The sequence below is a fragment of the Schistocerca gregaria genome, chromosome 3, assembly GCF_023897955.1.
Source record: "Schistocerca gregaria isolate iqSchGreg1 chromosome 3, iqSchGreg1.2, whole genome shotgun sequence".
Lineage (NCBI taxonomy): Eukaryota > Metazoa > Arthropoda > Insecta > Orthoptera > Acrididae > Schistocerca > Schistocerca gregaria.
In genome coordinates this window covers 560,858,199-560,877,662 of record NC_064922.1, presented here as the reverse complement: position 1 = coordinate 560,877,662, position 19,464 = coordinate 560,858,199, and the positions used below count along the sequence as shown (strand labels likewise).

The following is a 19,464-nucleotide window of genomic DNA, read 5'->3' as shown; positions in this document are numbered from 1 at the left end:
GAATTTCCAGTCCCATTAACGTAACCATCTATTAAAAAAGTGGAGATCAGACTGAATAAATACCTTTTTCAGTGCTGACTGCTGCGAGACGTTGCGGGAATGGAGTCAGTGACTTTAGCGCTGTGGCCATCTGCACTGAATTTTTCGGTTGAAAATCCATGACGTGAGCAGCGTGATCGAGGTGGTCCCACAATCTCAGTTGGGTTTAACTGTGAGGAGTCTGGTGGCCGTGGGAGCACAGCGAATTCAGCGTGGTACTCTTGGAACCATGCACATACTCTGCCCCCTGTCTGAGATGTCGCATTGTTCTGCTGGTAAATACCACATTACCGGAAAAGAATGATTGAAGGGGTGGACGTGGTCCCCAAGGATACACACATACTTGTTTGATCAACTGTCCCTTCCAGAATGCCGAGATAACCCAGGGAATGACAAGGAAACATTCCCACAGAAAAACGCTCGCTCCCACGGGCAGGATCCCCTTTCATTTGAGACGTTTCGCGCAGTAGAACCCTACGGCCATCTGTCCGATGGATCACAAAGCGTGATTTATCTCAAAAGGTCACCTGTCACCACTCAGAGACATCTAGTTAACGATACTAGCTTCGTTGCCGATGAAAAGCAGTCATCGTGGCTCCAGGCGCCGGTTGTGAACTCCCAGATCCTGAACGGTCATTGTGGAGACACTTTTGGTAGCCTCTTGGTTTATCTGGGCTGCCAGTTGCCCATCAGTTGCATATCTATTTGCGGGCACACATTTAATGAGCCTTCGTTTGCCCCTCTCGTCTACAGCCTGTGGTGCATCACAGTTTTCTCGGCGACGGATTTAGATACCACTATTATCACATGCAAGTTACACTTTAACCACGATACCACGCTAACGATTTACAAACTTGGAAATGGTTCCAAAACTGGGTAGAAAGCTAACCATCATCCACCTTTGGAAGTCAGATAAATCGCACCGTTTTCGCATTACGACACGGACTACAGTGTTTTCCACGTTCCCCTACACGCTTTCTATATTCCCTCCATTTCCAGTGCTGCCACCTGCCGTCTGTTGAGTGGTTATTCCATGTTGACCTCCAACATGAGCGATGGAAACATTACTTTGACTAATTTGACTGGACCGTGTACATCCATACACTACAAAACATTGCGATTTGTGTGACAGAGGAAGGTTCGCATTGTATCAGGTGTTAGGATTTCTACTCCTTAATGACACTCGTATTCACTGCAATCAGATTAATATTGTTTCCACCGTATCTACCTGATAAATGAGTTAGGGATGTTGAAGCATTTTTCTAGAATATTTTCCTCATACTGATTCCTGAAACTTTGTAAGTTGAGTATGTCGGTGTGGAGCACGCCTATCTTCTGGGACCTACCAGTTAGAAGTTTTCAACTTTTCCGAGACACTCTCCTCTGAGTCACACAAATAGGTGACCATCCGTGTTGCCATGTTTTATTTCCAATATACCTGTTAGCTCTAATTGGACTGGGTCCCACACGCTTCATCAGTTTTCTATGAGACAACCCAAAAGCGGTTCGTTATCGGCCCCTTTGTTCAAATTCAAATGGTTCAAAGGGCTCTGAGCACTATGGGGCTTAACATCTGAACTTAGATCTACTTAAACCTAATTAAGCTAAACATCACACAGATCCTTGCCCGAGGCAGGATTCGAAACTACGACCGTAGTGGCCACGCGGTTCCAGACTGAAGCGCCTAGAACCGCAGGGTCACACAGGCCGGCTAGTCTCCTTTGTACACAGACTACATTTTGCCAATATTCTATAAATGAAGCGAAGTCTGCCACCAATTTTACCCAAGAAAGAGCGTATGTGAACATCCTGATTCATATTCCCACAAACTATTAGAAGCAGGTAACTCTATAAGCTGACTGATTACAGTCGTGACTCATTAAAACTGTAGTCATTAGGTACTTTCTCTACGTTTCGTCAATCTTACTATGATTTGGCCGAATATTTGTCCAGATTTTCTTAGAGAGTACTTAATTATAGACAACTCTGGCGTCTACAGAGTCCGAGAGTACTATTAATAATATCCACTAGGACGTTAACGTAGAACATGAACAGAAAGTGTCCCTATACACTTTTCTTGTTTACGCCTGAAATTACTTGGCACGTTTGCAGATGACTGATTATCTAATGTAACCTACTGAATGATAGCTGCAAAAAATTTCTCAGTCCAGTCACAAATTTCTGTCCATATCCCTTAAGACCATACTTTCATTAATAGGAACTACATCATAAAATACTGAATACACGTGATTGCTTTTTAATTAAAGGCTTTCGCGATGTAATAAAAGCACGATTTGAGTTTCGCATGGGTGATATTTCTGAAATTCATGTTATTTGTCATGTAGGTCAAACTGGCCTCCACTTTCGGCGAAACTGGTTATCGCTGTCTCATAAGAAGCTAACCAGGTTTTGCGGATCCATGATTGCCGCGTTGTTTACATGAGCAGTTCTAAATAGAAAACTCGTGCTGACACAAAGCTTTCTCCTATCGAGTAATACCAAATGTGTCACCGATTACATCGCTGCTGGGTGACGGGCAGATCAACACAACAGAGTCACATTAGTTCCTTTCTTGAGACATTCGGACGATGATTGGAATCTGATACATGAGATAGCAGTTTTGTGATCACAAGCTGCACAGTTCCATCTACCCTCTCTCACTTGGACAAATTTCAGTGACAAATATGTCTACATCGCTGTGACTCGAGTTGCATACTTCTGGGATGAGCGTCACTGGCATGCATTACTGAGGAAACATCTTACCTACTTGCTTGGTAATGTGATCACACCACATTAGCACTGTCCAAGACAGAAGGCTACAATTCTTGTCGTATCGAAGTAACTTTGACCTGTAAGTACTAACTTCCTTCCAGACCCGACCACATATGGATACTAGCTACAACCCAGTCCCAACTCGAAACTAACTCTACAGAATACATTAACCAGTCCAAAAACTACAATCAGTGAAATAATTATTATATGCAGAAGAATACGCCTTAAAACAAAACTCACTCGGATCGAAGGTCAACATTTGACAAGCTCCTCAATAAAATAAAATTACACCTCATTAGATTACTATTGTAAAGAGCCGCACTTTCATCTTAAAAACCAAAAGTCAACCGGTAGATATAAAATCTACACTACTATACAGGGTATCCCAGAAATGTGGCAAAAATCGAGAGGCTGTAGAGGGTATTTGGAAGAATTAATCGAGTATAGTAAACTGTGTCCAGAAACGTCATCCAACGACGTTGCATAGCGTCAATATTATAGGCGCCAGCAACTGCCAATATGCCATACGTTCTGCAGCAAACGTGACTTGCACGCTGATAGACCATAGGAGGAACGTCTCGCAATACTGGTTGTTATTCCGTGAACCCTACTGATTGCCACGATCGCCAGTGGAGAAGACGGAGCTCGCTGCTGCGTAGTCTGGCATTCTCTCTCATGAATGCGATGCTCTGTTGTTTTGAGGGATGGCGGTTGCGGACACAAGTTTCGATCTGCAGTTTATTTTTACTGGAACGCATTGGGTATTTCAGATGGCTCCAGGGAAAAAAAATAAAAAAATAAAATAAAATACAGAGCAATATTCTCAGCTATAGTTTCCTATATCCTCCTTTGTAAATTTTTTGAGGCGGGTTTATTCCCTTTCCTATTCCGTTCTTTACTTCTTCACTGCTTCTACCTTTATACGAAATGACCGTCCTTAAATATTTGTATAATCGACTACACCAGGCTCGTCCAAACAGTGCCCCTAGGGCGCTAGCGCCCGCGATCGCCCGCGATCGCCCGCGGCCAGTGCCCTGGGCGAATTCGTGTGTTGTCGCAGTGCCCGAGCCGTGTCGTTTAGCTGGCCGCGCAGACCGCCCTCCGAGCCTCGCCATGCCGCTGTACACAAATGTTGCAATAGATAAAAATTTATTTTGCGACCACACATCGCTGTCCTTTTCAGAGGAACTGGGGGAAAACGTATCTAAAACAATCTTTTTGTTAGTTTTTTATTCGAGTTTCAATGAATGAAACAATTAATTGTTAAAGTGATAAAAGTGTTTTAAAAACAGGATTGTACAAAATTAATTGTAAGTTTTTTTTTTTTTTTTGTTTTTTTTTTTTTTTTGGTGTGGTACGAGCAGGAAACAGGTGGGCAAAGTTTGTGCGCAAGTTATAAATGATCGCTGTGAATTGGGAAAGCAGGGAAACCCTTTGGTGCTGGGAATCTCATCAACGATTGCCTGGTCGACTCGGCGGCTTGTATTTGTCCACCAGACCTCACGCAAAAATTTGAAAAAATAGCTCTTTCGCCTGAAACTGTTGCTCACAGAGTCGAAGACGTAGTCTCAGATATGGACCAGCAATTAATGGAGAGAGCGAAAACTTCATTTCACTTTCTATCGCTCTTGCCGACAATCTCAGCTCGTCATATTCACTCGAGGTGTCACCGACGAATTTCTCGATCTTATACCATTAAAAGACACAACCACGAGTTTGGATACTTTTCTAGCCCTGGAAAACGTGTTAGAGTCATTGGATTTAAAATGAGAACGCCTGACCAGTATAACAAGGGACGGAGTCCTGCGCTATGACGGCTACGCACTGGATTTCTGAGTTACGTGAGGTCAAAAATGGCTGAAGTTGGCTGTCCATTGTCTGATACACCAGGAGCCACTTTGTGCGAAGATTGTCAAAATAAAAAAAATGTTATAGACACCGTTCTTCGAACGGTTAATTATCTTCGCTCGCATGGACTCACACATCGTCAATTAAAAAAATTTGTTGCTGAGATCGAAGAGGAATACCCGCACACCCCTACCACACCGAAGTAAGATGGCTGAGCAGAGGAAAGGTGCTTCATCGGTTTTTCTCCTTGAGGGGCGGAATAAATACCTTTTCGGAAATGAAAGGGCGTCCAGAAGAATTACTTTGTGATCCTAAGCGGGAGGCGAATTTGGCTTTTTTTGAGTGACCTAACTGGTCATTTAAATACTTTGAACATTTCACTCCAACGCGAAAATCACTATGTCGTTGATTTAGTGCGGACGATTCAAGCACTAAACAAAAACAAAAACAAAAAAAAGAAAACCTTATTTGTGGGAAAAACGATTACGCGAGGAGAATTGTGGACACTTTCCTGCACTAGACAGCGTTAAAGAAGATGTGGAGTTTTCAGATTATGTTGCAGTCATTTGCGAATTACAAGAACGGTTTGAAAACAGATTTTTGGAGATAAGAGAGCTTAAATCGGCCTTAGATGTCTCGGTTCTCCCGTTTTCCCTTCGGCATAGGACGTCTGACAAGTCCTTCAACTAGAGCTGACTGACCTGCAGTGCGATATCCGCCTGAAGGACCGCTTTCTTATGTGTAAAACTCTGGATGACTTTACAGCTGTCTTCCACGAGAGAAATATCCTGTTTCGCACAAGCACGCTGCCTAAGTTCTCTTAATGTTTGGTTCCACGTATATCTGTGAGCGCTCTTTCTCTATTTTAATGCTTGCTAAAACTAAGAAGCGTTTATTACTTGGCAATAAAAATTTGATTAATTCTTTGAGGTTATCAGTCTCCGGGAATATTGTACCAAACATAGACAAAACCGCTTCCTCGAAAAAGAAAAAAAGTGTAAAATGTTAATTGTCTTCTTTAACAACGTTGACTGCATAAATTAAAGAGCTTTATAACCTTAATTCTCTTTTTTAATAAGTTTTAAAACTTGGTCGGTTAAAATTATTACGTACAAAACAGCAAACTAAGGATCAGATTTCTAAACTCTGAAAAGGGATACAAAGAGATGTAGCCCGAAGTATAACAAAAAATATTTACTTGTAACTGCCAACAGTAAGAATGAGACGCTATATCCCTTACATAAAGTTATTTCTAAAATAGAATGTTTATGACTCTAGTTCATTTAAGAAACTGATATAATTTTCAGAAGACGCCTATTGCACATACGACGAGCGTGCGTGTGCAGCACTAATAGAATTAACCGGTGGGTCAGAAAACAACTAGGATGGTCTTCGATTCTTGTTTTGGATATTCTTTTCTGTAGCTTTGCGTAGCAGTTCTGCCACACGAACACCAGTTGTTACTTAAACGGTAAATGGTTTGCTTGGCCTCTTTTACAGAGGTTCAATTCTTCTGTTATTTTGTTGCGGGAGAGTACAGCGCAGAGGAGTGGTGTGCGGTCTCACTCGCTCCGCAGCACTCTCTCTCTCTCTCTCTCTCTCTCTCTCTCGCTCCTATGGCGACACTAGCGACACACGGTCGCGGACGAGGCGCTGAACTACATCACACTGCGCCCGCGTCCCGCGGGCGCGCCTGCCGGGCGCAATTCTTGGATGAGCCTGGACTACATTTTGCTATAGATCCGTTATCCATAACAAGATCCCTTCCTACACATCCAGTCTTTCGAAAATTAATTTTCATGCCACACTGCTTATATTCTTCTTTAAGCTTTTTAACATGTAACATATGTGTTATTCTTCAAAATTTTTAAAAATATGCCGTTATTTTGAGTTAAACGAAAACATAAATTTCGATTGAAGAACAATCAAAAGACAACATCATTTAATTTTCTTTAGTGTAGGAACTTACGATATGCACTCCGTCTACAGGCCAAAAGTGGCCCACCGGGAACATCCGACCGCCGTGTCATCCTCAGTGAGGATGCGGATAGGAGGGCATGTGGTCAGCACACCGATGATGGTTTTCTTTGACCGGAGCCGCTACTATTCGGTCAAGTAGCTCCTCAATTGGCAACACGAGGCTGAGTGCACCCCGAAAAACGGCAACAGCACATGGCGGCTCGGATGGTCACCCATCCAAGTGCCGGCCACGCCCAACAATGCTTAACTTCAGTGATCTGACGGGAACCGGTGTATCCACTGCGGCAAGGTAGTTGCCTAGGAATTCACGATAGCATAATAGCATTACATCCAAGGTGTGGAGGAACACACCTCCGGCGAGAGTCAAAGGACATAACCTGAAACCGATTGAGGTGGCGCAGTGGTTAGCACATTGACTCACATTCGGAAGGACGACGGCTCAAACCCACGTCCGGCCCTACTGATTTACGTTTTCCATGATTTCTCTAAATCGCTTCAGGCAAATGCCTAGATAGTTGCTTTGAGAACGCACGTACGACTTTCTTCCCCATCCTTCCCTACACCTATGAGGCAATGACCTCGCTGTTTGGTATCCTCGCCTCAAATAAACCAACCAACCAACATACTGTAAAGTTACTAAAGCGTCACGAGTGTCCTCTGTTATTTTTAGCGCCACTGATGCTAATGGCGGAGCTAACATGGACACTACTGTTCGAATTGCTCGTGCATCGTTCCGCATTATATCTGAAAACTTTTTTTTTTTAAAAAAAAGGTCTTGTTAGTACGAGGAGGGATCATGTGAAATTCCAGCATTAACTGATTGCTCCTGACTCCGGTGAAAAATTCTTGGTGTTGTTGCAAGAGTTCCTATGCTATTCTTACATTCTTTCACATTACCACCAAAGCCATCTACGGGTTTCACGACTTGACATCACTTTCTTTTCTCCAGCTGCTGACAGACCCGGAGATGCTGTTCTGCGACGAGCCGACAACCGGTCTCGACGCGGTGTCTGCGCACACGCTGGTGGAGGTGATGCGCGATATGGCGGCCCACGGCAAGACCATCCTCTGCTCCATCCATCAGCCCTCCTCAGAGATCTTCGAGATGTTCGACAACATCATCCTTCTGGCCGACGGTGGCCGCATCGCATTTATGGGGACCGTTGCCGCTGGCTTGGAATTCTTTGGCAGGTATCTGGATATTCCGTCGTATCTAGGAAACAGTCTCGTTCAGCAGACATGACACCCCCATCACTTGTCAGTAGGTATTCAGTTGGATTTAAAAGAACGTGACGTCGTCACTATCATTCACCTACGTGTGGAAAGCAGGTAGGCCTGTAGGAGAAATGTAAGGGTGGAGTCGACTGATTGTGTCAACAGAACAACAATATTCGTTTATTGATAATACTACAACTTTAATTTGGTTTACAATGAGTTACACTCACTAACCCCACGGAGGTTTCGCCCCAAAATGATAACAGCGACAAAGTACATTTAATTACAGTTATAGCACCACGTTCAAAATTAAAGTTTTAAACAATTTGTTGATGCAGGTCAACAGTTAAATCTATGTAAACCATTACTCTAAAACTACATAGATAATAAGACACGTAAGTAAATGGGAATTTTGATTGAGGAGGGAGGTGTGTTAGGGTAGACCTTACAGTTGTTCAAAGCCGCTGTGCTAGGGTGGCATAGTGGTTAGTGCATCTGCCTAGTGACCAGGGGACCCAGGTTCAAATACTGGCTCGATGACAGTTGGACCATCATAGAACGAACCGCTACACTATCGTACTGCACAAAATACGCAATGAGACGTACAGCAATAACACTTTATTCACAGACAATTATTACACTGCAGTGACCGTACTTCACGATGATACTGCACATTACAAAAGCCACGACATGCTTCTTAATCGTATGATCACCATGGATAGAAATCCAAACTCTGAACGTGCTCTCACGCTGGCCACAGTGTTGGTAAGGGGTTCTTGTGGTAGGGCGTTCCATTCCTCCTCATCCGGTGCAGGTGACAACTGCATTTAACACGTGCTCGATAGGATTTAAATAGGGCGAACTTACAGGGTAGCCCATTCGCCAAATATCCTCATGTTTCTAGACCTCGTCCCCGTGCGCGAATCGATGCGGTCTTGCATTGACACCTATAAACCGATGTCAGCGCCGAAAACACCACCGAAAAGACGCTCATGCGGAAGGAGTACAGAATCAGGATAACGTTTTCCGCGAGTGCGAGTACGTATTCCACTTCCGCCAGAGGTGTACTTCAGCAAGACTGGAGGCTACTGCATTTCATGCCGTACACAGAAGAAAGAACTGGATCAAAATTTCTGGCTTTGATCGAGCTTACGATAACTCTGCGATCTAGAGACCACTGTCTGTAGTATCTTACAACCGCGACGTGTCAGTACTGTAGTATATTCTCGCGATCGTAACTGGTTTCGGGCGTAAGCCTGGTACACAGAAGAAAGAACTGGATCCTCTACGCAGTCAAAATTAACGCACGTTGATCCGGTACACCTGCCGAAGTGAGTGTATGTTTGCTGGATAACTGAGTAAAACAAATGTGTGGATCTGACATCGGCACAAGATTTGCTGTAAAATAAGACAGAGACTATTAGGCCTGTTACTTCGATATTTAATTAACATTTCAAGCAGTTCTAGTTATATGAAAGTTCTCGTAAGCGTAGTCCAAAAACAAACAATTGTTTCATTCAAAACACATCGACTGAAATGTGGTTCTTATTACTAAATCCATGTGATGTCATAAAATACGTAACAATCATGACTTCATTTCAGTTTGCAGTGTCTACGTTCAGAGTTGTGGATTGTGTTGGTTTCCCATGCGAGTTCAGGTGACAACTGGTTTTCTCATTTCCATCACAGACACGCATAAGACAGCTTACACAAATCTTCTGTAAAATGAATATGGACTCTTCCCTTTGCAACTTTCAAACAGTTTTATAGTATGACCCCTAACACTTCAGAGTAAACGCTGAGTTGTGGAAACAACTCTGAAACTAGCCATAAGACTCCGTCCATCACATCCTTTCTCTCAAAAGGTACTGGTCAAGCGATATAAACACGAAACTCACTGTAAAGTTTGAAAACAAGGAAAAGAGGTACTGGCCAATTGAAGCTTTGTCCCCGATTCTGAGGCGTACAAGGACAGCTCAATATAGTGGCAACAGCATCGAGTAAGATTCATTTGATTAGGTATGAAATCTGCAGCAGTAAACAGTTTTAAGGGTGTTAAGGACACATCATTTCCTCTTTCATCTGACGTTAAAATACATGTAGTACTTTCCTTCTTCCCCTGAGATAAAAGGGCTTGAATAAGAGAAGCAAGTGTAGCTCCACAACGTAAAGTGAGGATCCAAACAAAGAGCGATGACATTAACAGATACAGTTTTATGAGTACTGCGCAGATTTTTAAAAAAGTAGAAGATCCCTTTTTTCGCCTAACATTTACTTAGTTAATGAAGTGGGAGTGTACGACCAAATCGTATTTCATGTAACAGACCGTAATCACATCAAGTAAAGAACCAAGATTTACTTGTTTTTGTCTTTCATATTAGGACGGATCTGATAGCTTACATTTTTCCTCCCACTTCGATTAGCGCTTTAAAACCCGTACATCTCCTGAAACACACAATTCATGTGCTCACTAATACGGCTATGCCTCTAGTATGACAGTAATAAATTCCTAATAAAGAATCGATGATTATAAAAAGATATGAAACTAATTGCATCCATTAAGAAATTAAGGAAATACATAAACCAAAACGTAATTCTAGTTTCTACTGCTGGTGACCAGCTTGTTTTAATATTTGAAGGCGCTTCATTTCGAAGACTAATTGCAGCTTCACGCTAGGTATTGAGATCTGGATAGCAAAGGGTACCGGCATGTGAATCTGCATCCTGGAATTATTAATTTGTGGCTGCTTTCCGGTTCCTAACAAGTGTCGTAACATTTGTTTGTGGCCTAGCACTCTGTTAAACGCGCAACAGGTATTTCCAACTCGCAACAAATATATCACGCAAAGTTCTTCACGGGAGTCTTATTGCGGTCGTAAATACTGTGTATAATTTCAGTGATCAAGAGAACTGCCGTTCAGCATATGATTACCCTACTAATAATACTGCATTATATGATCACGACGCTCCGTTGGCGACATTTTAAGCCGTGGTGTGGGCCGGGAGGTCTGAACACATTCCTCATTCTGGAAACATTCCTCTCAGATCTGACAGTTATTTCAGGAACTGTAGGTGTCGGCTGCACTTTATAGTTTTCACCACAGCAAAATTTGGATTCATTCATTGGACGACAATAGGTGCCATGTCAGTATTTGATATCCAAAGAAGTGGAATGTTTTGTAACACTACCAAGTACCACTACTCTTGTTATGCGAAAAGGCAATAACTGTATTATTAATTATTCCCACACTAAGGTCAAGCCGCCAATGATGTTACCCTTGCTACAAGGTTTTAAATTGACCGTGATCGTCATCAAAAAGATTAATTATCGATAAGGAGCAGTAGTTAGTTTAATGGGAATCGAACAAATGTTACTGTGGTTGTGAAGTGAAACAATAGTAGTGTAAATAAAAGACGGTGACCAGTCTAATTAGGCAATGTAATTCCAAGTAAATATACTGTTAATAAAGAAAACTAAATACCGTCTGTAGCCTTACTTGGGACTTATATCTGTTTTGCAAATTGGACGCAAAAATAAAAGTACATCTTGCAAGTACTTATAGAGGCAGGTAATCATGAGTAACACATACAAAAACTTAAAAGGTTTTGGCAACAAACTATCTCCCACTAACTTTCATTGTGTATAATAACGCGAGAAAGACAGTGTTCATTACTCAGTACCACTTAATAAGGTAGGAGCACAGCTAACTTAGACATGACGTGGCGTTAAAACTTTGCTGTTGGCAGCCAGTAAAATAGAATTGTTTGTGAAACTGTCATATCAACTGACATGGAAACTACTTGTTTTTAAATGGAGCATATACGCCGTTGTATTATGTAGACGATAAGTGAGACATGGGGATCCTGAATCTGTCATGTTGTTGCCAGTTACATTTACAGAAACACAAATGACAAGAGAACTGTTATTGCACCAAAAAGGAGTTGTGCGACATAAACGAAAGTTGGTAGGCGTGTTTGTACATCTGAAAGATGATGTCTATTAAAACTTGACGTCAGTCACACACGTGTGGCTTTACTAGCTCCACCACTAGCATGCAAATCATATTAGTCTCAATTACGGTCGTGATCGTTAGTTACCTTTGAGACTGGACGTGGTGAACTGAGGTTACTCAAGAATGCCTTTAAGGTGACAGCACATCGCTGGGTTTGAATGAGGTTGTACAACAGGGCTACGAGAAGCTGAACGTTCCTCCTGTGATATAAAAGAAATAACTGGCAGGACTGTAGTCACTGTACGTGATTACTGGCAGCGGTGGTTACGAGAATGTAAAGCCGCAAGATGACCTGGTTCTGGATGGCCACGTGGCACTACCGAGAGGAAATATCATCGTGTTTGGCGTATGGCTTTGGCGCATCGCATCTGGAGTAGCAATTTCAGCACCATTTGGGAATACAGTGACACATTACAAATCGGTTAACCCTACTCCAAGGACAGCTCCGAGTCAGACGCCCTGTAATATTCATTGCAATGACGCCAAACCACTGCCATTAGCGACATCAAAGGTGTCAAGAGAGAGGGTTGAGGTCTGTTGTTTTTTTCTGATGAAAACTGATTTTGCCTCCGTGCAAGTGGTAGCCGTGTGTTAGTTAGTAGGAGGCCAGTTGAGAGCCTGCAATCAACCTGTCTGCGTGCTAGGCACACGCGCCGTACACCTGGATTTACGGTCTGGGGTGCGGTTTCGTATGACAGCAGGAGCGCTCTGCAGGTTATCTCACGCAGCCGTCCGCAGTGGACGTGCGGTTCTAGGCGCTTCAGTCCGGAACCGCGAGACTGCTACGGTCGCAGGTTCGAATCCTGCCTCGTGCATGGATGTGTGTGATGTCCTCAGGTTAGCTAGGTTTAAGTAGTTCTAAGTTCTAGGGGACTGATGACCTCAGATGTCACGTCCCATAGTGCTCAGAGCCATTTATCTCACGCACCCTGGCTGAAAATTTGTGTGTCAAAAAGGTAATTCGACCAGTTATGTTGCCATTGAAGCGGATGTTTTCCAACAAGATAACGTTCGCACACATACTGCTGTTGTAACCCAGAATACTCTACAGAGTGTCGGCAGATTGTCTTGACCTGCATGATCACCAGATCTGTCTCCAAATGAGTACGTATGAAACATCATCGGATGAAAACTTCAGAAACATCCACAAACAGCATTAACCGTCCCTGTATTGACTTACCAAGTGCAACAGGCATGGAACTCCATCCCGAAAACTGACATCAGGCACTTGTACAACACAATACATACACGTCTGCATGCTTGGTTTCAATATTCTGGCGGTTACACCTATTATTAATGTACCAGCGTTTCGCATTTGTAATGGCTTACCTTGCTTTTCCATTAGCTTGTGAACTTGCATTGTTAATCACTTATTTATTTTATCTGGACAAATGTATTCCCAAAATTTCATAACTCTACATTAATAATTTGCTGGTGATGTGACGTTTTTCCGTTAGTGTATTTCCATATGCATACAGCCAAAGAACATTGAAACACAGATATTACATTTTGAATAAGACAGAAATTACTTTAAGGAAATGCAATTGCTGTTGGACATAAGTAATGGCCTAGGCTTAGTCTTGGAGAAAAAAAAACACTCTTTTGTGAGTTTCCTGTGTCGCTACGCCTTGACAGACTTCTGCAACTTCGTCAGAAGATTTTCTCCTATGACAATTTGCCACTTATGACCATAATCTATTAGCACCACACCATGGCAGTCTCAAAAGGTGTTCAGCATCACCTTGCCCGATGAATGATGGTGCTCCAACATTTTCGCTGCTATTAAATCCACATGATTCGACTGCTTGATTTGTTATTTTGCTCACGGGTCGTAGAGATACACCCAGCACTCGACCAGGGCCATTACACGATTAAAGAAGTCATTTGAATTGGGCAGAGTCAGATATAAGATTTTAGCTGTTGACCTTACTTCGGTGGTTGGTTGGGTGGAGAAGGGACCAAACTACGCGGTCATCAATCTGCTTGGGTGGGTGTGAACATTAGTGAAACCCAATGGGCGGATCGTTTCATGTTATAAATGTTCGCCTATTGTACTACCCCCAATGATGCGTTGTTAATAAATCTAGGACTATGGACATTGGACTTGGCAATAAAGATTTCTGATAGTAGATATAAGCAGTAAAGGGTAACTTCAGTGCTCCATTATTTTCCATAATCGGAAGCTTCCGAAAAATCCATAAAAGAAGTATGCGACTCTTTTGTTAAACGATTTCTGCACTGCATATGCTGTTGTAAAATAAAAACTGGATCAGTCGTTAATCGTCCTTTTCTAAATCCGACCTGTTCTTCAACCAAAAAAATCTCTTATTGTTTGTAGTCTTGTGTTTAAAATTATTGAATAAAGATTGTATGCTGTGTCACGTAAGCTCATCCCTCTTTAGTCTTCATATTTTTTTCTCTGTTCTCTTATATCGGTATTAAGGTTGCTTTCTTCTAATTTTGTGGCATAGTTCTTTGCTTCCAGCACTTGTTAAACAGATGTAACCATATAAAATGTAGTGATAATGCTCTATATTTAATTAACTCCCTATTCATTCCATCTGAAATTGTTGCTATCGATTTTTGTATGGTTTTCAAAGCTGCCGTGAGTTCTTTTAATGCTATGTCATCTAGTCCATTTAAATTTCTTTCTTTCTGCTTTTCAGTGTTAGCATTATATCAGAGGTTTTTATAGTATTTAGCTCTCTTCTTTCGTAAGATTGTTAATACAAATTGTATCCTCTGTTTTCTTTAATGTTTTCAAAGCTTTCCACGCTATCTGCTGATGGCTGTTAATATAATGTTATATATTGCTAATTAATCTGCCCCATGCTTACTAGTGGGCTGTCTTCACTGTCCCTTTTGTGTAATTCGTTGTTTTATAGGGTTGATTAATTTTCGTTGTAGGCTTTGAAAGGAATTTTTTATATGTTATTCATTTTTATCGTCTTATTACTGTTGATAATGATGTTGTTGATAGTCATAATTGTCGTTCAATTAATGAAACAACCGGTCTCAGCCTTTTTGTTAGGCCATTATTAAGTGTATATGAATGTTATTCTGTAAAGAAACAACGTTAGATGATTATCTGATGTAGCTTCTCTGCGCCATAATTTTCAGATAGACTTGATAATGGCATAATGTAAAGGACGAAAAGGTCGTGTGAAATCAATAAAGTTAAAAAAAAAGCAATTGGAAAGGCGTTTAATTAATGTTCTTGTATTGCCTTCTGCAATATTTCTTTTTTTAGGGCTGCCAAACTCATTCGGTAGAAATGGAACTCTTATACGACCGTTTTGTTGTTCATCTGTCTGCCTGTCTGTCTGTCCAACTGCTACGACTCCTTTTTCTGACGAACAGGTAGACGTATGAAGTTGAATTTTATATCACATACTGAAGTCTACGGTCCCTTAGTGGTATAAAAAATTTAATCGTGTCATCATAAGAGAAAGACACAACTATTTGTAATACATATTTTGATATTGGCAAGCTCACTCATCGAAACCTATAGGGTACTTCCCATTTTTCTAGAGTCATGAAGTTTCCTAGTACAAGTAAAGAAAAAAAATCCGAACATTCTTAATTTGTAATTACATCACACGCAAAATATTTTTTGTCTTTTTTTATCCGTCTGCATCTCCACCTGCTAACAACCATTTTTCTCAGGAATGGATAGGCACATCAAACTGAAATTTACGTAATATAAATATATTTAAGGAGGTGCAAAACGTTCAAACTGCCAAGTCAGTACTATCAAAAGCTATGACCATCTATGTCACATGTTTTGATACTCGCAAAGTCATCAAAGCGTACAGGCTACTTCCCGTTGACCTAGAATCATGAAATTAGAAGCACAGTTTCACAGAAGAAGAACTAAGAACCAGGATTCACTCTCAATGAAAATGCAATTGACCACTTTGGATGACTTTAGTTGGGCAACAAACTGCTATTTACATACTGTTGGCAACTGCTTCTCTTTTGGAGGCCAAAAATCTTCAGTGAAGTAAATTTTTAGAAGGCTGTGATCGAACAAGTTGTGGATAATCTCAGGTTTGACTACTATGTGACTGCTGAAAAGGAGACATAGTATTCCAACACAAGATGTTTAGTAGCTTCCATAGTTTCTCCTCTGCATCTCGTGATCGTCGCAAAAGCAAGACTGGCTTCTACGAGGCCACTACCGCGCTGGCACAGTGTCTCCGTGTCCGCAGGCTGGGCTTCCGGTGTCCGCCGACGTTCAACCCCGCGGACTTCCTGGTGCGGACGCTGGCGGTGACGCCGGGACAGGAGGAGGACTGCAGACTCAACATCCGCCGGCTGTGCGACCAGTTCGCCGTCAGCGAAGCCGCCCAGGACGTCGACGTGCTGGTGCGCGTCTCCGCCACCTCGGACCTCGTCGTGGTGAGTACTGACAGACACGCTCATACCGGCAACCTGAAAGTACACTCCAAAACGGAGTGAAATCTAGGTGGGGAAGATTTGAGGTGATCCAATTGTAGCAAACATTTGCTAGTCTTCTCTTCTCGGGAAGACCTTCTACCCCCCCCCCCCCCTCCCCATCCCCTCGACACACACACAAAGTTAATCCGCTGCGAAGTTGATGAGATGGATATGCAAATTCCACACTTCTCTTAAATACTCCGGTAGTTCGAAAATGACTGGCACTACTATTTTTTATGTTGATTGCACCCTTTTACTGATCAAACGAACACTGATTATATTACACGTATTCCGTACCAATGTCATGTACTTTTGCCAACGTTCTGCCAGTGCTCGCACCTGTGTAGCAAACCATTCTTCGTGTGTATCCCAGTGCCATTGCTGGCTAACTACATGAAGTGAACGTCTTACCTTGCGTGATTTCTTTCATTGCGTCGATCTGGGCATAGTTGCTAGGAGCAATATCTGATCAATGTGGAGGATGTGGCACTTCACTAAACCCTGGTTCAAGGCAATTGGAAATGCTCTGGCGAGTGGCATATGGCCGCGCACTGACATGATGGAGCAAAGCGCCACAGCCCTATTTTCCGTAGCGCCGTTGCTGAATGCGTCGGCGGAGTTGGTTCCGTGAACTGCAGTACCGATTACTGTTAAGGTTTGTACTCGGAAGCAGCCAGTTCACCAGTAGTATCCTTCCTGATCCCAGAAGAGTCATCATTTACTTGTGCGCAATTACTTCAGTGGCGACTTTTTGGGACGACAGCTCTCAGTAAGCTTCCACTGCATAGATGGCGTCTCTTTCCTGGAGTCTCGTGGAAGAATAAAGAATCATCGACAGTGACAAGACGCTCAAAGAATTCCACTGGATCTGCGCTCTACTCTTCCACCACCTGTTGGCATATCTTCACACGCTTCTGTTTAAGGGCAATGGTGACGGAAATGGGACACTCATAGTGCACAGGCCTTCTTAATCTTGAGATCCTGATGGGAATTGGCGTGAACGTTCCCTGTGATTTCTTTGTTGCTTCCTCTAGCTCATCAAGCGTGATTCGCAAGTGTCCCCTTTCCACGTCATTGACACATTGAGCCAGATTTGGTTTGCTTGAAGTTCCTAGACGACCAGAGCTTTTGCGTTTTACATCACACTCTCTGCCGTCTCTGGACTCTGATGTCCAACGAAACACAGACTGCGGCTTGGAGCTGTTTCTCTACATATGGTTACTAACGTCTTGTGGCTGATTGGAGCAGCTAGTCCTTCCCTCCATATACACAGCACTGTCCACCCTTGCCCAGCCATACCTGGTTCCATGTTATCGATGTCCACCAGCATATTTGTAAGCCAGAACAGCTGCTGCTGCAATGCGCTTCCTATGGGAAGCAGCAACACCGTATGGTGGCGGTAGAAATACTGTAGTTGATGAATACAGGCTCTCCCGGGGTATGCTGTTGATGAAATGTTTTCGGCTTTGCTGCCGGGTGGCGGTGTTAAAATAGTGCGGCGTTTCGGTGAGTGTCGTACTCTTCATTTTCTGGCGAAGTGTCGAAATATACTGATCCTGAGATATTCATACTAGTGGAGAGTCCCCTGCACCTGGAAACGGGTGGCTGGGTCGTGGGGGTGAGGTTGTAGTGGTGGAGGTAGCGGGTGCTCTGTTCACATCTCTGTGTGGGTATTCCGGCCTCGTCTTGGGAATTGGACAGCACTGGTCACGCTCTCGTGTTGCTCAAACGCCGGATTTCATGCTGCAGTTATCTGGTGTCCTTAGTCTCTGTTGACAGGAGATGTAGGATACCAGCTACGTGCTGCATAGAATCAGGAGTTAGCGGCAATACGACAAGAGCGCATCCAGCACAATCTAGCTCACCAGCCCGCGAACGGAGCACCCACTACCCAAACCACTGCAGCCTTAGTTCCACCATAGTCCCCTCCCCCTCTCTCGACTGCACAGTACGTGGTCACTCGTAGCCAGGTGGAGGAGGCCACTCTATTAACACAACTATCACAGCATCCGCGTACCTCGCTACTTCGCCAGAAGATGATGAGTATGACACTCGCCAAATCGTCTCGGTATTTTAACATTGCCACGCGGCTGGAAAGCCGAGGACTTTTCAGCAAGAGTACTACAGTATATCTTCACGTATACATCGACAGATATGTCTCCCTGTTACTTTTCCAGGGTTATAGGGAGAGTGCCAATAAATGCTGAACGAAGTAAATAATGAAGTACTCAGCGATTACGTTTCTTCGTGTGCAGTATGATGCGTTTCTGAAATTTATTTCTATTTTTGAGCACTTCGGGAGATTATGTGAGTCCTGAATGTTTGTAGTTCTGCCCCTCTTTATTTGCTGGTAAATCATAAAAACGCAAAACATATCTTTAAATTTTAGGTGATTATCATTTTCCTGAATGTTTCTCTTATTTGTAAAAACTGTAGTCAACCCATAAAAATTATCAGTTTTTTATCATGTCTCTGTCATATTTACTAACTTTAGCCAAAACGCAAGAAACTCTATTGCAACAGAAAAGTATTAGGTTGGTAACAAACACGTAGCGTTTTGTTTTACATGTGATATTTCACTTGCTATGAGGTTATTTATCGATCGTCACTTTTCATTCGTAGTTCACTGTTGCTATTTGAATTTACAATTTGTTGATTGTCATTTGGAGATAGTAAGTGGAGCTGTGGACGCTAGGAAATCGAGTGCCAACTGGAGGATCGGAACGTTTCCGACATACTCTTATGTTAGAGTAGAGTGGAGGGTGACAGCGGCGAAAGCAGCTACAAACAGTTTCGCCGTGTACAGGAATAATGCCACTGGACAGAGCAGCCCGAGCATGACAAGGAAATGTTTGTCTCGTTTTAAGTAGGATCGTTTTGACATCACTGACTCACCACGTTCAGGAAGACCTTTGCGGTTTTATGACGATCTTTTAAAAGGGTTAATCCACAATGATACACTTCATTGTACTCGGGATTTGGCAAATGTGATAAAATATGATAATTACACCATTTTGCGGCATTTTTGTGCGGCGGGGAAGGTTCAAAAATCAGATATCTGGGTATCTCATTCTGCTAGATTGACGAAAAAACACCATGCAGGAACTGGGTTGGGCAGTCATTACGCACCCGACTTATTCATTTTCCAACTGTTCCA

General features: G+C 42.7%; 1 protein-coding gene and 1 pseudogene across 1 annotated transcript in view; one reads left to right on the top strand and one right to left on the bottom strand.

Annotated features, from left to right (window-relative positions):
- The window catches only part of LOC126354789 (protein scarlet-like), a 344,992-nt gene that overhangs the window by 242,082 nt on the left and 83,446 nt on the right, over positions 1-19,464 (top strand). The window contains exons 6-7 of the mRNA XM_050004699.1: positions 7,589-7,830; positions 16,079-16,268. Of these exons, the coding sequence (XP_049860656.1) occupies positions 7,589-7,830; positions 16,079-16,268 (432 nt within the window). The remainder of the gene's footprint in view (positions 1-7,588; positions 7,831-16,078; positions 16,269-19,464) is intronic.
- On the bottom strand, positions 6,820-6,937 carry LOC126356666 (5S ribosomal RNA; annotated as a pseudogene).